General features: G+C 46.6%; 1 protein-coding gene across 8 annotated transcripts in view; it reads right to left on the reverse strand.

Moving 5' to 3' along the window:
• ABLIM3 (actin binding LIM protein family member 3) overlaps nucleotides 1-25,276 on the reverse strand; it is a 136,977-nt gene that overhangs the window by 46,459 nt on the left and 65,242 nt on the right. For all 8 annotated transcript variants that reach the window (XM_027546006.1, XM_027546005.1, XM_027546004.1 and 5 more), the window contains 3 exons: nucleotides 15,711-15,837; nucleotides 11,572-11,665; nucleotides 1,239-1,326 (listed from right to left, as the gene is read on the reverse strand). In XM_027546006.1, the coding sequence (XP_027401807.1) occupies nucleotides 1,239-1,326; nucleotides 11,572-11,665; nucleotides 15,711-15,837 (309 nt within the window). The remainder of the gene's footprint in view (nucleotides 1-1,238; nucleotides 1,327-11,571; nucleotides 11,666-15,710; nucleotides 15,838-25,276) is intronic.

A 25,276-nucleotide genomic window follows, 5' to 3' on the forward strand; every position in this document is an offset into this window, starting at 1 on the left:
CCTCGCAGCAGCAGCAGCAGCAGCAGCAGCCTGTCCTGCCCTCCTCTCTCACCTCCTGCTGCACCCGGCCACACTGGCTCCTCTCGGTCTCCCACACTTGCCATTTCTTTACCCGCCCTCCCGCACCCCCACTGCCAACCAAGAGGCCGGCAGATTCTATGCCCTTGGGTTGGTTAATTCCATCCCTCCCCTCTTTGCCCAGTTAACACTCACTCCTCCTTGGAACCCTGGCCCCTCATCAGGGACCCGCCCAGCTGCCCCTCCCCACCCCATCATGTGCTCTCACAGTTCACACTCCTTCCCGCCATACAACTCATCACAGTTGACAGTTATCTGTGTGACTATTGACCACGGTCCACCTGCCCTGCGGACATCAGAGCCATGGGTATAGGGCTGGAACTCACTGTGGACCCTTCAGAGTCTGCTGGTAGGTATCCGGGAGTTTTTGAATGGATGAAGGAATGGTTGCCAGTTGGCTCTGGCAAGCTGAAGTGTTGAGCTTGTTCAAGGCAGATGGAGTCCTCACTGAGAGTGTCTTAAATACTAGGCTGAAGTGTTTGCATCTAACTAGTCAGCCCAGAGGTCTCCCAAAGACCCCTCAACAGGGCTCTGCCAAGAACACTGATGCCTGAGAATGATGGACTGGGCAGAGGAAGGAGGACTGAGCAGTGCCTGGAGGCTAATGGGGAGGGGAGCAGGACTCCTGGGGCCAGACGGCTGGACCCTGGGAAGTGGCAGAGGAAAAGCAGCTCTGATTAGCTTTTTGGTGACTCCTGGCTCCCTCGCATTCCTTTTGGTCCTTCCTGAGAGGGGCGACCAGGCAGTGGCCGGGTAATGCTCTGAGATGTGGAGGGAGGGGTGGGAGAGGGAGGCGGCGGTAGGCGCTGTGATGGTGCAGACACTCTGCAACCCTGTCATCCTCCTGTTCTCTGACCCCTTGGCCTGAAGGAGCTCAACCTCCCACCCTGAGGCAGAGCCAGGGGAGTCTGCTCAGAGAGAACTGCCAGGGAAGTGGGCCAGCTGAGCAGCGAGGGGAGGTGCACAGGGACGGAAGGCAGATTACATGTCACTTCACATTAGCCACACCGGCAACTTTCCTGAACCACCCAGAGAGGGCTGAAATAATCACAGAGTTGAGGACAAGCCAACAGCACAGACAGCACCGGGACGGAAGGAGGCTCTCTCCTTTCCAGTCATAAGCGGAGAGGAACGCCTCCCCGAGGGTCAGATTTGCTTACCTGTGAGGTACATCTCCTCCCCCTCGGTGAACATCTGGTGGCAGCGCACACATCTGGCGCAGGTGGGGTGGTAGTGCTTCCCTCCCGCCTACGGGAATAAAAGATAAAAGAGGAGGTCAGCGCTGTGGCTGCCATCCAGCAGGGCAGGTCGAGTCTAATGTTTCCTGACTCATTAGTGTCAATGGCATCTTCACGGCCCTGAGGCTGGCTGGGATCTACCCAAGGGAGTCCCCCAGAACAATCTACACATTTGCCAGAAGCTTGGTGATTCCATACCATGGGCATCTGAAAGCTTTCAGCGGACCTGCCTGGACACCGTCATATCTATTCCAGCAACGGAAGGGCCATTTGGAGGCCTCTGGTCCTACTGCCTTATTTCCTGATGAGAAAACAGTCTTACTTTGAGGACATCTCAGCATTTCCCCAACAATGGGCCCTTACTGCCAGTGGTTCAAGACATGTTTTAAAGGGATCCTCAGGTTTAATAACACTGAATTCATGGGGGAAAAAAAAAGAGAGAGAGAGATTTCCTTTTCAATCCTCTATCTATTCTTTTGATTTTTTTTTCAAGGAGAAAATATCAGTTTGGTCCAGAAGGTAACATCTATCCAAACCTTACTAATCTACCTTTTAAGGCATGAGAATAGGTAAGAGTCTTGAAGCTTCCACTAGAACACCACTTTTTAGTTACTGGCAACATGGCAAGTGATCCTGGTTTTCCTATTATGTTACACAAGTTTTCTTATTTGCAAGAGAGCCAACTTGAAGATAAGATAAAGCATTAGGTAAGAATGAATACATGAGGCTCATAAGATCAGATCAGTCGCTTAGTCGTGTCCGACTCTTAGCGACCCCATGAATCGCAGCGCGCCAGGCCTCCCTGTCCATCACAAACTCCCGGAGTTCACTCAGACTCACGTCCATCGAGTCAGTGATGCCATCCAGCCATCTCATCCTCTGGCGTCCCCTTCTTCTCTTGCCCCCAATCCCTCCCAGCATCAGAGTCTTTTCCAATGAGTCAACTCTTCGCGTGAGGTGGCCAAAGTACTGGAGTTTCAGCTTTAGCATCATTCCTTCCAAAGAAATCCCAGGGCTGATCTCCTTCAGAATGGACTGGTTGGATCTCCTTGCAGTCCAAGGGACTCTCCAGAGTCTTCTCCAACACCACAGTTCAAAAGCATCAATTCTTCGGCGCTCAGCCTTCTTCACAGTCCAACTCTCACATCCATACATGACCACTGGAAAAACCACAGCCTTGACTAGACGGACCTTTGTTGGCAAAGTAATGTCTCTGCTTTTGAATATGCTATCTAGGTTGGTCATAACTTTACTTCCAAGGAGTAAGTGTCTTTTAATTTCATGGCTGCAGTCACCATCTGCAGTGATTTTGGAGCCCCCAAAAATAAAGTCTGACACTGTTTCTACTGTTTCCCCATCTATTTGCCATGAAGTGATGGGATCGGATGCCATGATCTTCGTTTTCTGAATGTTGAGCTTTAAGCCAACTTTTTCACTCTCCACTTTCACTTTCATCAAGAGGCTTTTTAGTTCTTCTTCACTTTATGCCATAAGGGTGGTGTCATCTGCATATCTGAGGTTATTGATATTTCTCCTGGCAATCTTGATTCCAGCTTGTGCTTCTTCCAGTCCAGCATTTCTCATGACGTACTCTGCATATAACTTAAATAAACAGGGTGACTATATACAGCCTTGACGAACTCCTTTTCCTATTTGGAACCAGTCTGTTGTTCCATGTCCAATTCTAACTGTTGCTTCCTGACCTGCATACAAATTTCTCAAGAGGCAGATCAGGTGGTCTGGTATTCCCCTCTTTCAGAATTTTCCACAGTTTATTGTGATCCACACAGTCAAAGGCTTTGGCATAGTCAATAAAGCAGAAATAGATGCTTTTCTGGAACTCTCTTGCTTTTTCCATGATTCAGCGGATGTTGGCAATTTGATCTCTGGTTCCTCTGCCTTTTCTAAAACCAGCTTGAACATCAGGAAGTTCACGGTTCACATATTGCTGAAGCCTGGCTTGGAGAATTTTGAGCATTACTTTACTAGCGCTCATAGGCATGGCAAAAATGGTGAGAGGGCACAGGACAGACACATTTTGGGGGCTCACTGGGCAAATGAGACCCACAAAGCCAGGACCTGTCAGGAAGTCTCTGACCCCCAGGCCAGTCCCATAACTACTGTGCTTGGGAGCCTCTGCCCCAATCTGGCATTGATGAGCCCCCTTCCCTATTCCCACTTTGTTTCCCTACGCATTATTTCAAGTGAAAATGGAAATGATCTGAAGCCGAGAACTCCTTTCTAGGTGGAAGAAAGCACCTCGGAGAAGGTTGTGACTCAAGGTCCCAATGGAAGCCAGCAGCCACGTGGGAGCTGCTCCCCGGAGGGCAGACAGTCCTGACACCACAGCCTAACTGAGAGGACCTGACCCATGAGGGCCCTTCCCTGGTGGCTCGAGAACTGCTGTATGGAGGAGCTTCAGGCAGCAATGGGGTTGGAAAGTGGGGCTCATTTTGAAGGTGTATATTTCAGGTTAGGGCAAAGTTTTTTGGGGGGTATGTTGTTGCTGTTGTTTAGTCGCTAAGTCGTGTCCGACTCTTTGCGACCCCATGGACTGCAGCATGCCAGGCCTCCCAGTCCCTCACCATCTTCTGGAGTTCACTCAAGTTCATGTCCACTGGGGCAGCGATGCCATCCAACCAACTCAGCCTCCCTTTTGGGGGGATATGCTTGGGGCAAATTGATGGATACTGGGGTATTGTTAAAGGACCCTTCCCCAGCCATCACTTGGTCTGATGCTAATGGGCTCCTTCCAATTCAAAAATTGTAGGGACTTCGGGCCATCATTGGTTAAGGCTTTGCCTTCCAATGTAAGGGAGGGGGTGGGTGTGGCTTTGAGTTCCATGACTGGTCAGGGAGCTAAGATTTCACAGCCAAAAAGCCAAAATATAAGAGCAGAAGCAATACTGTAACAAATTCAATAAAGACGTTAAAAATGGCCCACATCAAAAAAATCTTAAAAATATTGTATTATAATTGCATAATGCTGAAGGCTTATCCCCAAATCTTGTGTGTGTGTTTGAGTTGGGGGGTAGTTGGGCATGGGTTTATCTATTTGGGAGATACTTGATTTATTCTAAAAATTAAGCAAATGGATGGAAAGGGCAGGCTTTTTAAAAAAGAAAAAAAATCCCAAATCCCTTTTTTTTTTTTGCCATCTTGGTTGTTTGCATAGCTCCCACTAATGAGAGAATGTCCTTATTGTCACCAAAGCAAACGGTGTTCAGACTCTGGAAGGACCTGCTATTTTCCCAAGCTGAGATGTCGTGGGACTGATTCTCCCATACCATGACAGGGATAATCGTTTTAATTAGTAGTCTCTTCCTACTTTGTGTCTCTTTATCATTTCAATTATAGATCTGTTTCTAGAATGGAAACAGTGGGTTGGCAAAACTGAAGCTGGCATCTTCCTAAATGTCACACCCCAGCACCCTGTTCTAGCCGAAAGAGGCTCTGTGCACATCTCAGAAACTCTGCCAAGGATGGCACGGAAGCCACCTGAGGGAGTGGGAGGGAGGCCACATAGCCTCTGGTGCCAGCACAAGGGGAACCAGTCAGGGGGATAAGATGAGACATTCTGTTAACCAGCCAAAGTCCAGAACACAGTGTTCAGGACAAAGAATCAGTAGCTGGAAAATGGGCCCCCTTGGCGAGGACTGAGAACCACAGCAATGTGAGGCAGGCAGCATAGGACCCCAGGGCTGTGATTCTCCCCAGCAAGGACACAGACCAGCAAGAAAGGAGTGTGGTCAGCGCTCAGCATGCTGAGTTCTGTCACTGAGGAAGGGATTGTGGGGTGGGAAGGGGACATGGAATTTAATTAAGTGCCTACTGTGTACCCAGAAACATACCGGGACCCATAGCAGGAGGCTATTGTTTTGGTCTGGCTGACAGCCTTCCTCCAGAAACAGCATCAAGCTTTTCCTGGGTGGGAATGACTACCCATTCCCCATGTCAATCCATGTGGTTATTCCAACACTATGCTCACAGTGACTGGTCTGGAGACGGGCCTGAGGTTCTCCAGTGAGAGCCAGTCCCAGGATGCTTGCTGAGCTATTAGGAAAGAGAAAGCTCTCCTTCCACTGGAAATGCTGGCAGACAGGATGGAAGCCTAGAGTGACTGGTGTCCGATTTCCACATCATACAGGAGAGAGATAAAGCCAACCCAGAAGAAAGTTGCACCAAGAGGGCAAGATATTCAAACACATTTGTGTGAGTGCTGGATCCAGCTGTGCCTGAAGCAAGGACGACTCCTGGGTTTTTCACTATGGGAGTTGATAAATTTCCTTTTTGGTCTGAGGTAGTTTCTGAGTATAGTTTCTGTACTTGCAACCAAGACAGTCCTGACTAGCTATAAAGGAAAACACACTCCTGTGTTTGTCCCTTACTCTCAGACCACTACCACACTCATAATACTTCTGACACCAGATGTGTGGGTTTTTTCCTCTCCCACACCAAGCAGTTCTCTGTGACACCAGCTGAGTGTCCTATAATTTAATTGATTCTGATACTCTACCTGGACAGAGTGTCAGACCCCACAGGTTAAGGGCTCAGACCCGTCTCCCCCACATCACTGTCTCCCCCAACCCTAATTTAGATAAGTCGGTAAGTCCCAATTGTCACTTATTTCTGACTGACCAGCATTAAACTGGGGTTCCCATGACCCACATCTAGGGTTTATTAATTTGTTGGAATGGCTCAAAGAACTCAAGAAATAGTTATGTTTACTGGTTTGCTATAGAGTGATAGAGATGAACATTCAGACAGAAGAGGTTCAAGGTATATGGGGGGGGCACGGGGCATCCATGCCCTCTCACTGAGTACCACTCTCCCAGAACCTCGGGTGTTTACCCACCTGGACACTCTCTGAACCCTGTGCTTGCGGGATGTTCTCACTGAGTACCACTCTCCCAGAACCTCGGGTGTTTACCCACCTGGACACTCTCTGAATCCTGTGCTTGTGGGATGTTCACAGAGGCTTCTTTGTGTCGACAGGATCATCATTAACTCAAGTTCTAGGCCCTTTCTCCTTCCCAGAGGATGGGAGTCGGGGCTGAAAGTTTCAAGCTTCTAATCATGGCTTGATCTTTCTGGTGACCGGCCCCCGCCCATGAGTCGCCTCATTAGAACAAAAGATGCTCCCATTGCTCAGAAATTTCTGAGGGGTTTAGGAGTTCTATGTTCAGGAACTGAGGTCAAAAACCAAATGTTAGAACAAAATATGCTCCTCATGTTCTTATCACTTAGGAAATTACAAGGGTTTTAGGAGCTCTGTGCCAGGAACCAGGGGCAGAAACTATTATATATATTTTCCATGATTTCACACTGGCATATATATATCTACTAGGAGTTAAATAACAGTAGTATTCTCCATTGATAGATAAAGACTCTAAGACTCAAAGAAAGACTTGCTTGGTTTCATGGCTAGAAGAGATAAAACTCGAATTCAAGTCTGTTTAACTCCAACGGTGTATTTTCTTGACATCCCACTGTGTCAATGGCCCTGGAGAACTGAGAGCTGTGGGCACTGGTGTGGAATACAGGAGGCTGGAGTCCTAGGTATCAGCTCTGTCTTTACCAGAAATACAGCATATGACTTTGGAAAGAACCACATGTCTCAGGCCTCACTTTTCTCATCTGTAAAGCAAGGAGGGTGAACTAGTTGACTGGCAAAAGTCTCTTACAGATCTAAGGTAAAAAAAAAAAAAAAATCAATACATCCAAGATGCTAATGGAGCCTCATACAAATGGAATCAATGGAAACCCAGTCACAAGAGCTGCCCAAGAAGAGGGGGCTCCAACAATGCTGAATGACAGTAACACTTGGGGGAAAGACAGGTGCTGACATGATTTCAGAGCAGCCTGGAAATGCTGGGACAAATTCCTGTCTGAGGCTCTGGCCCTGCGTGTAACTGAAGTCTCTCCCTTCTGGAAAGAAAAATCTGCTTTTATGATTTCTCAGTGACATATGCCAGTGACATATGGATTTGTCTGGTGGTGAAAGTAAAGTCTGATGCTGTAAAGAAAAACATTGCTTAGGAACCTGGAATGTTAGATCCATGATCAAGGTACGTTGGAAGTGGCCAAACAGGCGGTGGCAAAAGTGAACATTGACATTTTAGCAATCCGTGAAAGTGGACTGGAATGGGCGAATTTAATTCAGATGACCATTGTATCTACTACTGTGGGCAAGAATCCCTTAAAAGGATTGGAGTAGCCCTCACAGTCAACGAAAGAGTCTGAAATGCAGTACTTGGGTGCAATCTCAAAAATGACAGAATGATCTCTGTTTGTTTCCAAGGCAAACCATTCAATATTACAGTAATCCAAGTCTATGCCCCAACCACTAATGCCGAAGAAGCTGAAGTTGAACAGTTCTATGATGACCTGCAAGACCTTCTAGAACTAACACCAAAAAAAAAAAAAAAAGATGTCCTTTTCATCTTAGGAGACTGGAAGGCAAAAGTAGGTAGTTAAGAGATACCTGGAGTAAGAGGCAAGTTTGGCCTTGGAGTACAAAATAAAGCAGGGCAAAGGCTAATAGAGTTTTGCTAAGAGAATGCACTGATCATATGCAAACATCCTCTTCCAACAACGCAAGAGACAACTCTACACATAGACATTACCAGATGGTCAATACCAAAATCAGACTGTTTATATTCTTTGCAGCCAAAGATGGAGACACTCTAAACAGGCAGCACAAAACAAGACCGGGAGCTGACTGTGATCATGAACTCCTTATTGCAAAATTCAGACTGAAATTGAAGAAAGTATGGAAAACCACTAGGCCATTCAACTATGACCTGAATCAAATCCCTTATGATTATACAGTGGAACTGACAAATAGATTCAAGGGGTGAGATCTGATAGACTGCCTGAAGCACTATGGATGGAGGTTCGTAACATTGTACAGGAGGTGGTAATCAAAACCAGCCCCAAGAAAAAGAAATGCAAAAATGCACAACAGTTGTCCGAGGAGGCCTTACAAATAGCTGAGGAAGGAAGAGAAACGAAAGGCAAAGGAGAAAAGGAAAGATATACCCATCTGAATACAGAGTTCCCAAGAATAGCAAGGAGAGATAAGAAAGCCTTCCTAAGTGAACAATGCAAAGAAATAGAGAAAAACAATAGAATGGGAAAAACTAGAGATCTCTTAAAGAAAATTAGAGATACCAAGGGAACATTTCATGCAAAGATGGATACAATAAAGAACAGAAACAGTATGGATCTAACAGAAGCAGAAGATACTAAGAAGAGGTGGCAAGAATACACAGAAGAACTATACAAAAAAGATCTTCATGACTCAGATAACCACGATGGTGTGATCATTCACCTAGAGCCAGACATCCTGGAGTGCAAAGTCAAGTGGGCCTTAGGAAGCATCACTAAAAACAAAGCTAGTGGAGGTAATAGAATTCCAGTTGAGCTATTTCAAATTCTAAAAGATGATGCTGTTAAAGATGCTGGGAAAGATTGAAGGAGAAGGGGACAACAGAGGATGAGATGTATGGATGGCATCACTGACTCAGTGGACATGAGTTTGAACAAGCTCTGGGAGATGGTAAAGGACAGAGAAGCCTGGCATGCTGCAGTCCATGGGGTCACAAAGAGTCAGATATGACTCAAAGTCTGAATGACAACAGGCCACTGACCCCCACTACTTGTGGGTGCCCCTGCCCACAATTCTGCAGACCTGACAAGTGGTTCTCCTGGACGTGACCGTGTCCCACACCCCACAGCTTTTTCTCAGCCTGCATATCACTAACTGCTCTTGCAGAATCTGCCCAACACTCTGACTTACTTTCCATCTTTTCTGGAGTTCTGTCCTCTCACCACCTCTCCCCAGTCTCACCCAATCCTGCATCCCTTAGCGCTCCTCCTCTTTTTCTGACTTCTCAGTCTCCTTCTGCACTCCTGCAAGCTGCCACTCCCCATGTTATCTTCAGCCCTCTCCTCTTTCTCTAAGAAATCCTGATGACTCCCAGGGTGCTGACTATTATTCAAATCTTAGCATTTTGGAGACTGTTCCCTCCAGGCCTGAGCTTTGTCCCTCACCTCTGGTCCACATTCTCATTGTCCTCTTGAAAATTTCCTGGTGTTTCCACCACACTCCTTCCCAAAGGGAATTCACGTGTTTCTGCTCAGATCAGTCTTTCCCTGCCATCTGCACTTCCGCAATGGCAACACCAGACTTCCTCTCACCTGGGCCTCACACCCGGGTTCAACCTTTGGCCTCTTCCCCTTTGATGGCTGCATCTACAAGCGGCCCCATGGTTGCAAAGCTACTGGAATTCAACTTCCACAGTGTTGCAGACAGGCTGGTTAACCCTGCCACTGCCACTGCACCTCCCAAGCCCTTGGGGGGTCGAGGTCTTCTTGCGGGTCTCCTGCTTCCAGTTTCTTTCCTTTAAATTTAGCCTGTGGACATCATGTTCTTCTCCCCAAGGCGCAGCTTGAAGCAGGTCACTTCTGCTTGGCCTTTCCCCAACCCTCTGCTGTCCTGTGAATTCCAGACGCCTCGCCCTGGTATCAGGCCTCAGAAACCTGGGCCCAAATCCTCCATGTACTTCTGTTTCATGCTTTTTCTCCACATTGCACTCCTACTGCTCCTTGGAAATGCCTGATGGCTTATCCACTCTGTGCATTTATCTTATTCTCTGATTCCCTATAGTCTCTTAATGGAAATCTTACAGTGTTGCTCTTTGGTTTAAAATTCTCCAATGAATTTCCACTGCACTTACTATAAAACATAAACTCCTAAACAGGCCTATAAAGCTTGATATGATATGCCCTTTATGATCTACTCCATCTTCCTCTAGCTCTGATTTATAGAACTCAGCCACACTGGCCTTCTTCTCTGTTCCCTGAAAGGGTCAAGCTCATTCCTCCTCTAGCTCTTCACAGGGCAGCTTCCTTCTCACCCTCAGGGCTCAACTACACTGCATCTCCTCAGAATCCCTTCCTGGCTGCTACACTTTCTCCTGAGCTGAGGCTGTAGGATCCTTCTCAACACACTGCTAACTCCAGGCAACCTCGGTCTCCTAGCCAGCTTTGTCAGAATTAATGATTCTGTTCGTAAGCCCTGACCCAGTCTGTTGTCCCTCGGCCACTGTCAGATGAGAAAATGTGGAACTAGAAAGGCAAAGACACTCACCCCAAAATCTGAGCATGAGTAAGCAACTGAGTCAATATTAGCACCCAATTATTTGTACTCTTAGGCTATTGTTTTTCATTTTTTGAGATTTGAACAAAATCTGTACTTTAGTTATTAATACTGTATCACATGTTAATTTCCTGTCTTCTTAACCAACAATATTTCTTTATGTTCTCAGAACTGGGTTAGGAGTTTCAAGCCTCATTCAAGTTATTTTAATCACTAAGATAATAAATTTTCTAGACTTTTAGCTGTGATTCTAGATGCCAAAATACATGAAACTATATCAAAATTTTGAGTAAATATAAATTAGAAAGCTTTTGTATACATATATATAAATAGAATGTATAATAGAATGTATATATTTCAGAAAACTTTAGAATTTTTGCCTAGCAAAAGAACGTATGACATTTCGATTCTACTTGTTTGACTTGGTATGAACAGAATGCTAGGCCACTGCTTTTCATTTGCACCAAACTCTTTCCTGCTTCTGACTCCTCAAGGTGGGTAGTCCCAAGGCATGGGAAGACAGCTGCCTGGGCCCAGAGTGTGGGAGGGAAGGCCAGGAAGGCCAGCGAATGGGGGCTCGGGGAGGGGCTCAGCATGGGTGCTGCAGGTTGTCTGTCACTGGCAGAGCGAGCTGTGCATCAGAAGCAGAGGAAAGTTGTTACCATGGTGATGGACCAGCCAAAGAAGGGCTTAGGGAGCAGGCTGCTAGACAAGCTGGTTCATAAATCAGCACATTACCGAATGCTTAAAAAAATAAAGGCTCTATCCTTTAGGCAGGGCAAAGAAGAAAATCATAATCATCACTCCCCAGTAATCTATCTGGGTCTGAATCCAGAGAAACAACTGATATTTCCAACACAACATTTTTTGAACAAGGAGTAATTTCGTCCAGCTTCTCATTTGAGGGGTACCTACAGAAGCAAGGTTATCTGCTCAAGGTCATGTAGCAAGCTAAGCTGAGGTAGAGAAAGCAGGGGAGGTAGAAGCTAAGGAAAAAGGGGTATGGGGTGACTTTCCCCTTCTTCAGAGATGACTCTGTGGGGTCATAGGCCACCTGCTCAGTCATCTTCACAGGTACTTGTACCCACTCACCTCCAAGACCCTGCCGCTGATGTATCGGTCACAAGTCTCGCACTTAATGCCAAACTGGGAGTGGTAGTCAGACTCACAGTACGGAACGCCATCCCTGCAGAGGAAATCCACACAGGAAGAGGAAATTAGGGGGGTCCGCGGGGGTGTCACGTGGAATTTCCCAGACCCAAAGATAACTGTGACTGGACCAAGATTAGAAGCACTCAGGTAGCTGTTCCAAGTGCAAAAACTGCCCAGACACCCCTCAGATCTACAGGATCAGACAGTCCCTGGGGTGAGAGGGCTGGGGAACCTGCATCTTGACAAACTCCCCACGCATGCCTGGAAAGTACTGTTTGCTGTTGGCTGTGAGGGCCCCTCACTCTTCTTCTTTGCTCTCTCCTCAGATATTCCAGACCTAGTCTCTTCCTTTTACCCTAAAGGACTCTTTTAAAAGGTCATTAAAAAAAAAAAGCTTCCATTTAGAATAGGTAATATCTGCATTTGGCACACTGCAAAGCCACAAGGGGAAAAGTCTGTACCCTCCTCTCAGTCTCTCCCAGTTTCCCTTTCAGGAGGTCATCAATGTGATCAATTTTTTGCATATGGCACCCCACTCCAGTACTCTTGCCTGGAAAATCCCATGGATGGAGGAGCCTGGTAGGCTCCAGTTCATGGGGTTGCTAAGAGTCGGATACGATTGAGTGACTTCACTTTCACTTTTCACTTTCATGCATTGGAGAAGGAAATGGCAACCCACTCCAGTGTTCTTGCCTGGAGAATCCCAGGGACAGAGGAGCCTAGTGGGCTGCCATCTATGGGGTCACACAGAGTCGGACACGACTGAAGCGACTTAGCAGCAGCAGCAAGGGTTCCTTTTCTAACAAAATACTGGTACAAAAAGAATCATATGACTATGCTCTTACAACAGTAGAAAACAGGAACCCTTGCCCTCCCCAGTCATCTCCTAAGTGCTCAATCTTGCCCAGTGCTTGTAACTTACTGGGCAGTAATAAGATTATTGTTAGTTATTCTTACACTATCCCCTACTACAGTAGCCATTGATATTTACTGCTCGGTATGTGTTGGGCTCTCTGATGGTATTTTACATAGGTTATTTCATTTAATACTTGCAGCAGTCCTATGAGGTTGGAATTAGTGGTCTTCCCATTGTGTGGATGAGAAAACCCAACTCAAATGATCTAGTGCTGGTTCAAATCCACATGGTCTGGTTTCTCAGCAGGCTGTCATGAGAATTAAAGGATGTGGCTCCAGGGTGTCCCAGGGCTCAGCACAGCACCTGTCCTAGGGGGATCCCCATGATGGCTGACAGGAGTCCCCAAAGGATGTCTGGGTTCAGCTTTTAAGGGCCAATGTGGGGATGACTGGGGGCATCAAAGCGCTCAGCCCAGCTCGGCCCGGCCTAGCTCTAAGGCCCAGATCTGACGACATCTCTCTGAGGTGCCGATGACATCTTCTGTATGGGACAGAACTCGCTAACATGCAGAGAGGCCTTAGACCAGGCACATCCATGCTGCTGCCCTGCGGGTACTGCTGGGATCCCACCCTGGGCAGCAGGGCTGTCAGTGTTTCCTAAAGGAGAGGCAGCATTGAGGACTGGTGCTCAGCAAAGTCACGAGGTGACACTGTTGTTTGTGGGTCCATGAGACAAGCCTCCCTCACCCTCAACCCTTTCACACTCTGTGGGGTAGGAGGGTAACCCTGCAGGGGGATAAAGTCATTTGTCAGGAGGTGGGTGCAATGAAACAGCAAAATTTGGGTATAAATGCCAACACCTCCTAATTTGGGCCCAGGGAGTCTGCATCTTGACAAGCTCCCCATGCATGCCTGGGAAGCACTGTCTGCTGCTGGGTGAGGCCTTTGGGAATTAGACATACATGATTCTAAAAAGAGGCAGAGTGTAAAAATTAATATTTACTGGGTATTGATTAGGTACAAAGCACAGATCTCTGAACCCTATGAGGGTTCTTCTTTTTAGCCCTGTTTCTATAAATGAAGAAAACTGAGACTCAGATAAGCTGAGTCTCTTGCTGAGGTCAAGTGGGCTGGGCTTCTAACCTGGGCATCAATACGAGAGCTGGCGCTGCTAAGCACCTTCCACTCTGCTGGCAGACGGATGAAGAGCCCAGAGACCAGCTGCAGAGGCCTAAGGCGTGGTAGATAATCTGGGTTGGACCTGCTCATAAGGAGCTCTGAGCAAACCCTTACTGCCCCAGAGAATTTGGACTTGAACTCACAGACTCAAGGACTCCTGGCTGGCATCTCATCAAGGGAACACCTTACTTGGCAGGCACAGAGGTGCATGCCAAACTCCCACTAATATGTGTTCAAAGCGCTCGGGCTGTGACCTCAACTCACCTCTGCAGCCTTGGACTTCACCTGTGCACACACCCGAGTTCCAGCAAACAGGATGGATGTGGCCAGCAACTCCCTGCCCTTGCTCAGGCTGGGCATTCTGGCTACAAGCTCTCCTTTGCATTTTCAAATCTTATACCCCTTTTCAAGGTCCAGACCAAATATTACCATCTTCCATAAAGCTCTCACATATTCCAGATACCACTTCTGCTAGTTAGAAGTGAACAGTCACAGCCACAGCCTGTGGCTTAGACCTCTGACACAGACAAGGGTTGTTTGGCTAGTACCTACCTCCCTTTTTGATAGCAGCAGTACCTTGCCTGAGTTCTGGGAACCAGCCCTTCCCACTCACAATTACAAAGGGCTGCTCTCTGACTCAAGGGTTTAGATCCTTCTGGCCAGTGATTGGTCAGGGATTGTCATGTGACCCAGTGGAGGCCAAATCAGAGGCAGTTGTGGGACTTTTGCTGGAGTTCTTGGGAAAGAGGCCTCTCTCTCTTTGCCAGGTTTATGAAGCTGCTAGAAACAAAGCTTGGAGTTGTTGGTAATCATCTTTGCTACCAATTGGAGAGGTCCTGCTTGAGAATGAATCAGACACAGAGGAAGGCAGAGCTGAGAGAGACAAGAAAGACTGGGGAGAGGGTGAGGCTTCTGAAGGGCTAATGACAGCTTTAAGCCTCTGGATTCAGCCATGCCAGAAGCCAGAATGCCACTGGCCTTCCCATTTCTATGAGTCAATAAACTCCCATTTTTGCATTCAGGGAGTTTGAGTTGGGTTTTCTGTCACTTCTGATTGGAAAGGTCTTAAAGAACAGAACTTCTCCTGAGCTCTGAATCACATGTACCCTGGAGTCATCATATTTTACGCATATAGCCTGTCTCTCTTATTTCTTGGCAGCAGAACCATGCATGCTACAACTTTAATGCTTACTACATCCTAGCATCAGGTCAGAGAGTGATACTAGAAAATGTCTGGGTCAAAGTGTAATAAGTTCTGAGGGCTAGTGGCCCTAATTTTTTTTTAGGTACTTGAGTATGTAAATATGGTCATAAGGGCCTGGCACAAGGGGCCTTGTCTAGTGTTCAGTGTCGGGGCTAGGCCGTCTCTCCTGACAACAACTCTTATCTCATTTCAGTCAACAGCTGTATTATCGACTTTGGGTCAGGCATTGCGCTACAGGCTGCAGTGAATTAAACAAAGTCCCACCCTGGTGAGGACAGACACTAAATATAATCACTGCAGCAATAACTTCCTGAGACTCAGTTTCTGCAGCTTTTCAAATAGGGGTTAACACCTAATGGGGGTAGTCATGGGGCTTAATGTGATAACTTGTACAGAGCAGTTATTACATTCCTTGTCCATACTAAAAGCTCAATAAATGACAGCTAATATTATTATCCTTATTAAAAAGGTAACATGGTTAAATATACAATCGCAAATGGTGTTGACCTACCCGAAGGAAACCAATAGGGCCGATGAGGGCCACTGGGAGGGCCATTGTGGAGGGCCTGTAAGAGGTGGTATGAAGCCAGTTCTGAGGGGAGGGTATGGGACCTGAGACCAGAGGAAGGGGAGGAGCAACATGCTCAGAACAGAGCAGAGCATCTCAGAACAGAGGAAGCACCGAGTGAGGGCCCAAGGTGAGTGGGGTGCCATTTGTGGCAGGAGTGTGGCAGCCGGACAGAAATGGAGGGAGATGCTGCTGGTGACTCAGGCCAAGGGCCATGTGGGGCCAGGCCTGGGGCATGCAGAGGTAAGGCAGGCGGGGCCGGGAGAGACCTACTTGCTGATGTACTCCCCAGTGAGGATGACACTGCAGGTCTGGCATTTGAAGCAGCTGACGTGCCACTGCTTGTCCAGCGCCAGGAGCGACTGGCCATGCTTGATCTCCTCCTTGCACCCAGCGCAGTCTGCAAAGACAGGAGGACCCGATGAGCAAAGCACCTTGGGCTCTGGGACCCTTGCTGTCGTCTCGTGCCCAAATCTAGGCAACCCCTCCTGAATGCTGGCTTTTCTGTAACTGCTCCCACCTAGGTACCAGCGCCAGTCGAGATTATGTCAGGTAAGCGAAAGGCCAAAGGCACCCTGGCCTCTTGACAAGGGGTCCTGGTGTGAGGGAGAAAGAAAGACCTCATAGGGTTCCTCCAGAAAGTTCCTTGCTGGTCATCCTGACCATGGTTCATCCAGAGCGGACCCTGAACTGCTCCTAGCCTGTTCTCAAGTTGCTAACAAAGTTCATGCAACTCTCTGTGACCTGGGGACCTGCAGCATCAGTGTCACCTGGGAAATTGCAAATGTGTAGAAATGTGGGCCCCATCCAGATCAACTGAATTTTTATTTTTAACTATTTTATTTTTATTGAAATACACTTGATTTACAACGTTGTATTCATTTCAGGTAACAGCAAAGTGATTCAGTTACACACACACACACACACACACACACACACACACACACATATGTAATATATTTTTTGTCAGGTTGTTTTCTATTATAGGTTGTTACAGGGATTAAATATAGTTCCCTGTGCTATACAGGTCTTGTTGCTAATCTATTTTACATGTAGTAGAGTGTATCTTTTAATCCCCAAACCCTAATTTATCCCTTTCTCCTTTGTTAACCATAAGTTTTCCTATGCCTGTGAGTCTGTTTCCGTTTTGTAAATCATTTGTATTATATTTTTAGGTTCCTCATATAAGTGATATCATATGATATTTGTCTTTCTCTGACTTATTTCACTTACTGTGATAATCTCTAGGTCCATTCATGTTGCTGCAAGTAGCATTATTTCATTCTTTTTTATGGCTGAGGAATACTCCATTGTATATATACACCACATCTTCCGTATCCATCATCTGTTGATGGACATTTAGGTTGCTTGCATGTCTTGGCTACTGTGAATAGCACTGCAATGAACACTGAGGGGCATGTATCTTTTTAAATTAGAGTTTTCTCCAGGTAAATGCCCGCGGGTGGAATTCCTGGATCATACGATAGCTCTATCTTTTGTTTTTTTGAGGAACCTCCATATTGATCTTCACAGTGGCTGTATCAATTTACATTCCCACCAACGTGAAGGAGAGTTCCCTTTTCTCCACAGCCTCTCCAGCATTTGTCACTTGCAGATGTTTTCATGACAGCCATTCTGACCCATGTGAAGTGACACCTCATTATAGTTTTGATTTGCATTTCTCTAAAATGCAAAAAGTTTGAGCAACTTTTCGTGTGCCTGTTGGCCATCTGTATGTTTTCTTTGGAGAAATTTCTATTTAGTTCTTTTACCCGTTTTTTTGGCTGGGTTATTTTTTTCATATTGAACTGCATGAGCTGTTTTATATATTTTGGAAATAGAGCCCTTGTCACTGAATTTTCTCAAGATCTCCAAGCACAGCAGAGTTTGAGAATCCCTGATCCAAGCTTAGGTTCTACTTTTTCTCACCTTTAGGCTCACATGCTCAATGGTTTGTGATTTGTGTGCTTTTGGTTAAACCTATTCTCTTGCCTAGCACCATGTTCAACACACAGTAAGAACTTAGAGCAGATGTGCTGAATGAGCAGCCCTCCTAGCACCCAGGCAAAGGATATAACTTACCACGCACACCTCCTCCCTTAGAGTCCAAAATGCAGTACTTGGATGCAATCTCAAAAACGACAGAATGATCTCTATTCATTTCCAAGGCAAATCATTCAATATCACAGTAATCCAAGTCTATGCCCTAACCAGTAACGCTGAAGAAGCTGGAACGGTTGAACGGTTCTATGAAGTTGAATGGTTCTATGAAGACCTACAAGACCTTTTAGAACTAACACCCCAAAAAGATGTCCTTTTCATTATAGGGGACTGGAATGCAAAAGTAGGAAGTCAAGAAACACCTGGAGTAACAGGCAAGTTTGGCCTTGGAATAAGGAATGAAGCAGGGCAAAGGCTAATACAGTTTTGCCAAGAGAACACACTGGTCATAGCAAACACCCTCTCCCAACAACACAAGAGAAGACTCTACACATGGATATCACCAGATGGTCAACACCGAAGTCAGATTGATTATATTCTTTGCAGCCAAAGATGGAGAAGCTCTATACAGTCAACAAAAACAAGACCAGGAGCTGATTTTGGCTCAGATCATGAACTCCTTATTGCCAAATTCAGACTTAAATTGAAGAAAGTACAGAAAACCACTAGACCATTCAGGTATGACCTAAATCAAATCCCTTATGATTATACAGTGGAAGTGAGAAATAGATTTAAGGGACTAGATCTGATAGATAGAGTGCCTGGAACTATGGACTGAGGTTTGTGACATTGTACAGGAGACAGGGAGCAAGACCATCCCCATGGAAAAGAAATGCAAACAAGCAAAATGGCTGTCTGGGGAGGCCTTACAAATATCTGTGAAAAGAAGAGAAGCGAAAAGCAAAGGAGAAAAGGAAAGATATAAGCATCTGAATGCAGAGTTCCAAAGAACAGCAAGAAGAGATAAGAAAGCCTTCCTCAGTGATCAAAGCTAGAAATAGAGGAAAACAACAGAATGGGAAAGACTAGAGATCTCTTCAAGAAAATTAGAGATACCAAGGGAACATTTCATGCAAAGATAGGCTCAATAAAGGACAGAGATGGTATGGACCTAACAGAAGCAGAAGGTATTAAGAAGAGGTGGCAAGAATACACAGAAGAACTGTACAAAAAAGATCTTCACAACCAAGATAATCACGATGGTGTGATCACTCACCTAGAGCCAGACATCCTGGAATGTGAAGTCAAGTGGGCCTTAGAATGCATCACTATGAACAAAGCTAGTGGAGGTGATGGAATTTCAGTTGAGCTATTTCAAATCCTGAAAGATGATGCTGTGAGAGTGCTGCACTCAATATGCCAGCAAATTTGGAAAACTCAGCAGTGGCCACAGGACTGGAAAAGGTCAGTTTTCATTCTAATCCCAAAGAACGGCAATGCCAAAGAATGCTCAAACTACCACATAATTGCACTCATCTCACATACTAGTAAAGTAATGCCCAAAATTCTCCAAGCCAGGCTTCAGCAGTACATGAAACGTGAACTTCCAGATGTTCAAGCTGGTTTTAGAAAAGGCAGAGGAACCAGAGATCAAATTGCCAACATCCGCTGGATCATGGAAAAAGCAAGAGAGTTCCAGAAAAACATCTACTTCTGCTTTATTGACTATGCCAAAGCCTTTGACTGTGTGGATCACAATAAACTGTAGAAAATTCTGAAAGAGATGAGAATACCAGACCACCTGACCTGCCTCTTGAGAAACCTATATGCAGGTCAGGAAGCAACAGTTAGAACTGGACATGGAACAACAGACTGGTTCCAAATAGGAAAAGGAGTACGTCAAGGCTGTATATTGTCACCCTGCTTGTTTAACTTCTATGCAGAGTACATCATGAGCAACGCTGGACTGGAAGAAACACAAGCTGGAATCAAGATTGCTGGGAGAAATATCAATAACCTCAGATATGCAGATGACACCACCCTTATGGCAGAAAGTGAAGAGGAACTCAAAAGCCTCTTGATGAAAGTGAAAGAGGAGAGTGAAAAAGTTGGCTTAAAGCTCAACATTCAGAAAACGAAGATCATGGCATCTGGTCCAATCACTTCATGGCAAATAGATGGGGAAACAGTAGAAACAGTGTCAGACTTTATTTTTGGGGGCTCCAAAATCACTGTAGATGGTGACTGCAGCCATGAAATTAAGACACTTACTCCTTGGAAGGAAAGTTATGACCAGCCTAGATAGCATTTTCAAAAGCAGAGACGTCACTTTGCCAACAAAGGTCCATCTAGTCAAGGCTATGGTTTTTCCAGTGGTCATGTATGGATGTGAGAGTTGGACTGTGAAGAAAGCTGAGCGCCGAAGAATTAATGCTTTTGAACTGTGGTGTTGGAGAAGACTCTTGAGAGTCCCTTGGACTGCAAGAAGATCCAACCAGTCCATTCTAAAGGAGATCAGTCCTGGGTGTTCTTTGGAAGGAATAATGCTGAATCTGAAACTCCAGTACTTTGGCCACCTCATGCGAAGAGCTGACTCATTGGAAAAGACTCTGATGCTGGGAGGGATTGGGGGCAGGGAGAGAAGGGGACGACAGAGGATGAGATGGCTGGACGGCATCACCGACTCGATGGACGTGAGTTTGAGTGAACTCCAGGAGTTGGTGATGGACAGGGAGGCCCGGGGTGCTGCAATTCATGGGGTTGCAAAGAGTTGGACATGACTGAGCAACTGAACTGAACTGAACTGAACAAACCAAACATCTGCCTCCCCAAGCAGTGAGGGTTAAAGAGTCTGATGAGGTTGTTCCAGAGCAGAAAGGCACCCTTGCTCTCCGTTTCCATCACCCTGGATCATGCACTGAGGCCAATAGCATGTAGGGGGGCCCAGAGGCTGCTTGTTGCTCAATAACGTCTAGGGAGGGGCAGGAAATGGAGGCAGGTCAGAGGTACTTGGGAGATGCTGGGAATTCAGGCTTAGCTGACCGGATGTCCCACTCTGGAGGAGGAAAGGGTCAAGGGGCAATGTTTACCAGAGCACAGGCCCCCTTCTTGGCACCAAAGGCAAATGCACACTTGGGAGCAGAAGAGGAGGAGAGAGACACACAGCAAGTTGGGAGAGGTTGGCTGAAGCTCTCTCATCCAGCTCGAAGCCAGTCCTGGAGAAGAGATGAGGCATCTGTGCCTCTAGGAAGGGGGTGTGTCCAGCAAGCTGTGGAAAGTCTGGGCCCTGATGAAGTGTGTGTATGAGTCAGCTCCCATAGTCCACGCCTTTTGGCTACACAGCACCTTTCTAATGTCTCTTAGCACAAGCTGGGGGCAAGAAGGTCTCCCATTGGAAAATGCTTCAAGTCCCAGGGCTTCAAACGGGGGCTGGTAGAACAGATTTAGGATGTCTTTCTTTTCCTTTTTTTTCTCCTGGAATAAGTCAACTTCCACTCCATCCCAATCACAGTCTTTGGAATGTCATTGTTTAGAGGTCAGTACCCCCTCTTCTTTTATAGATAGGGCCTCTGAAATTACTTGTCCATGCTCTGTATAGGAAAACCCGAGGGCTCAGGCATCTGGTCCAGCTTTCTAGGCCATAGGTGCTGAATTTGTGTCTCTGTGGGCTTTCTTGATAGGGTTAAATGATTCCACAGAGGCTCAGAGTTCACATCAAAGTCCCACCCAGCACAGTAATCCTCAGCATTCTCAACAGGTGGGCATCTTCCTCTAAATCACTGCCTTCCGGGGTAAGCAGCTCACCCCCTCTTGCCTCTGGACAGGTATGACTGTCATGATGGCCTTTTTAATATGAAGCTGAGGCCTGAATTCTTGTGACACCCCCTCTTTTAAGCAACCAAGGATTATCTACCTCTTACCCTAAATGTGTTTCTTCAAATCTTTTATGACAACTACAGTTTCTCGCTTCTCCTTTATCTCCTGCACTTCACTTTTCCTTGCTTGACATGGTCTGAGCAAATTCACTTGTAGATTCCATGGAGATAGAGAAGTTACTGGCTAATACCACCATTGTCTATCTTTTCAATAAACCTTACTCAAAGAGTTGCATCCTTTTGTGGCCACAAAAGAGATGAGCTCCATCTCTTTAAGTTGCAGTGACACATCTGATATGAATTGGCATCTTGAATTAAAATTTAGGAGATGGTACAGTATAGTGGTTAGGTTGAGCTGAGAGGTTAGAGTGAGTGGAGGGAGGCTGGCCAAGGGGAGAATCCCAGCTCCCCAGCTGATTACTTGTGCAACTGTTCAGGTCCAGCTTCTTCATCTGAACATGACTGGTGTGAAGATGAACTGAAGTCAGGCCTGGAAGGACTTTGCACAGTGCCGGGCATGTATGTACCCAATAAGTGGTTCTTATCATTATTATTCCACATTCTCATGGTTTTTAACTCATACTCTGTACATTATCCAATCTCTGATATGAGGTCAGAAGCAGTATCTCTGATGTAGGGAAGGCCTGCTAATGCCTCCAGAGAATTCTGGCACACCTATTCCACTTTTTTTTTTCCATATTATATTGCTCATCCTCCACTCAACTGGCTTCAGATGAAGGATCTTTACCAGGATCTTTTTCTCCCCTCTTCTTCCAACTTTTACTTATGACCAACATTGGAGCTTCAGGCACTGCATCCGGGAGCCCATGGACCCGGTGTAATAAGCAAGGTCAGGACACACCCTGTCCCAAGCTGGATTCTGCACAGCCAGCTGTCCACTCCATTCCTCATACGTTCTTCTTTATTCCAAAATTACCACCTTCAGCTGGCAATAAGCACGATGCACCTGCTCCTCCTAAATCCCTCCGTTTACTGGAATCTCTGAAGACCCCAGACAATTATTTTTAGCTTTTTCTGACTGTGTCATTCATTACAGCAAAAATAGGTGGGTGTGTGAGTCATAGCAAGCTCCCCACCTTGTTTTAGGCAACTAATCCAGAAAGACAGGACCCTTCCTATTAGCAAGTCATGTCTCTGGTATAGGGTGTTAAGGGAGTAGGCTCCAAAGCCAGACTTGCCTAGGCTCACACTCTGGTTCCATTACCATTATCTGAGTGATCTTTGACACTCTTAGAGTATCTGGTTTCTTATCTAAAAACCATTGCTCTTGTCTCCCTCATAGAGTTGTGGTAATGATTCAGTGAGATGTTTAGAAAACTTAGTGCAGTACCGACAATAGTAATGGCCAGTCAATGCTAGCAGCCGTGATGGCAGTAGTTTTGGTGGAGATGGTACTACTGTGCTGATTCTTTGCAGTGAGGTCTGTGCAGTGCCTGGCACTAGGAATAGTCAGTCAGTGTTAGCAGTGGTGATGGTATGTTGGTGATGGTGGTGGTGATGGCAATGGTGCTGGTGATGTTCTGCCCCCGATTCTTCTCAGCGAGGTCTGTGAAGAAACAGTTCTCCTGCCTGTGATAAGTAACATGATTCCCATCTCTTAACAGTTCCCAAGTATTCTTGATCTCTTCTGAGTAGATACAGATTCTGCTTTTCCACAGTGTCTTGACATTCCAGGAATGAAAATTCACACTCCTCTGGCTCAAAAATACAGCAAGCTTTTCGTCCTTAATTTTCCTTTTCCAAGCTATGTTTGTTATCTTAGCACTCTTCTGAATCTTGTTTCAGTTTCCTCCATGCTCGGGGGACTCAGAAGCCTTTCCAACCTCCCCTCGAGTCAGGAGACTACTTCGTGTTTGCAGCATGGACAGTGACCACCTTTGGGGAAAGAACATTTCTTTGAAACATATTCCCCACAGATCCACACATTGATGTCTAGACTTCGTGAGTAGCAAGAGGAGCCATGATCCTCGGCATTCCCCTGGAGACTGCCCACATGCTCACTGTTCTTCTGTACTGACTCTTCTTTCCCTTCTTCCACCTCCTGATCTGAAGAATTATGGTGGAGACATTTAACAGCCTCTCCTCGTGGACATGCTCCCATGCAGGCCTCCCACATGCAGCTGAGGAAATCTCCCACCTGCCTGAGATCCCCAAGGCACACAGTAACACACAACACAAGCTGAGTGAAATAACAGCAGATTCAGGAATTTATTCTCAGTTCTCCTCTGGCATGTTTTCTAGATTAGAACGCCAAGTCAACAAAACCCCTCACTTTATATTTAGAGAGCAGTTTACACACTATGATGTATGTTAGTCTGATTGCTGAATTTGCTTTCCACCAAGTTGGGTAAACTGAGCCACAGGGAGGCTGCCTGACAGGTATGCATCACACAGAAGGAACACAGCCTCCTGACTCCAGCTGGCTTCTCTCTATGGCCTCACACGTGGTCTCACTGGTGTCAGGGTACCTGAGCAGCATGGTCCTGTGGTCCTGCATCCCAGCATTCCAGACTTGCTATCATTCTGGATGATGCTTTCAAGCAGTTAGGAAGGATAACTGTGTGCACTCAGCCTTAGCCACCTCGAGATGAAAACCTGCTCAGAGCAGCAAATTTTTCTGGATCCCCACCAAAGACACTGAAGGAAGGTCTGGGAACAGGTCTGAATCAACTGAAAGGAGGGAAGGATGATGGAGGGAGCACCCCTTCCAACAGGCTCCCTTGCTATTAGAGCCGCTGGGAGCTGAGTCCTGCTGACTTGGGGGAGGTGGTTCTAGGCTCACCTTCCTCGAGTGGACACAGCCCCAGCATGCTGATTCTGCTGGTGCTGTGGCTGACAGCCCCTACATGGCGCAGTGATGCAGCACAGGACGCTAACGGGCTTTCACTGATTCTGCTGACAAGGCCAGTGAGAGTGTCATGTAACATGAAAGAATGCTGGAGCCTAGCCTGGCTTTGGAGAAGGCGATGGCACCCCACTCCAGTACTCTTGCCTGGAAAATCCCATGGATGGAGGAGCCTGGTGGGCTGCAGTCCATGGGGTCACGAAGAGTCGGACACGACTGAGCGACTTCACTTTCACGCATTGGAGAAGGAAATGGCAACCCACTCCAGTGTTCTTGCCTGGAGAATCCCAGGGACAAGGGAGCCTGGTGGGCTGCCATCTATGGGGTCGCACAGAGTCGGACATGACTGTAGCGACTTAGCAGCACAGCAACCTGGCTTACGAGACCCTGGGTGTGTGTGTGGGCACATGCAGTGAGGGGTCCGAGAAGGGCGTTTTGCAACAGTGATTTAGATATCTTACAGCTAGACAAGTTGGAATGGAATGGACATTCAATAAATCAGAATGACTGTTCTAAGGCACACCTCTGATTCTCAGCTCCCCTTCATGCCCCAACTTGTATTTTAGTGATAGAACATGACCTTTATGAGTAGTTCTCAGTTTTAGAAGCAGCAAATGAATCATTCAGGAAGCTTCTTACGATCATATATTTCTAGGTCCCATTCCTACAAGTCCAAAATGGGCCTAGAAATCTGTATTTTTGCCAGTTTTGCAGTGAAGCTAATGCTGCAGTCCACAGGACACACCCTAAGAGACACTAAACACAGCCCTTGTGGCTTTCTCCCATATTCCATCTTTTGCTAAGATATGTCTGCATATAGTCTTTTGGGGAATTTTAAGAATTGAGAGCCACTGGTGGAAAACACCTGATCAGCTCTGTTGGGGTGCTCCAGGCAGCATGGACCAGAGGGGAGACAAGGAGGCCCGCTCATCCCAGGAGAACCACCCAAGCGGCTGAAACATGGCCCAGGCCATCCCTGTTTACTGTTGGGCAGCCTGTTTTTCCTGCATTTGTATGTAGGGAAGCTCATGAGTCTGGGCTGTCTGCCAATTGGGTCATACTTCAGGAGTCCTCCAGGGTGGGAACTGCCCCCACTTCCCTCCAGGCTGCAGAGGGAAATGGTCAGTGAAACTGGGACAGGGGAGCCCTGGGAGATG

This window comes from Bos indicus x Bos taurus, chromosome 7, assembly GCF_003369695.1.
Source record: "Bos indicus x Bos taurus breed Angus x Brahman F1 hybrid chromosome 7, Bos_hybrid_MaternalHap_v2.0, whole genome shotgun sequence".
Lineage (NCBI taxonomy): Eukaryota > Metazoa > Chordata > Mammalia > Artiodactyla > Bovidae > Bos > Bos indicus x Bos taurus.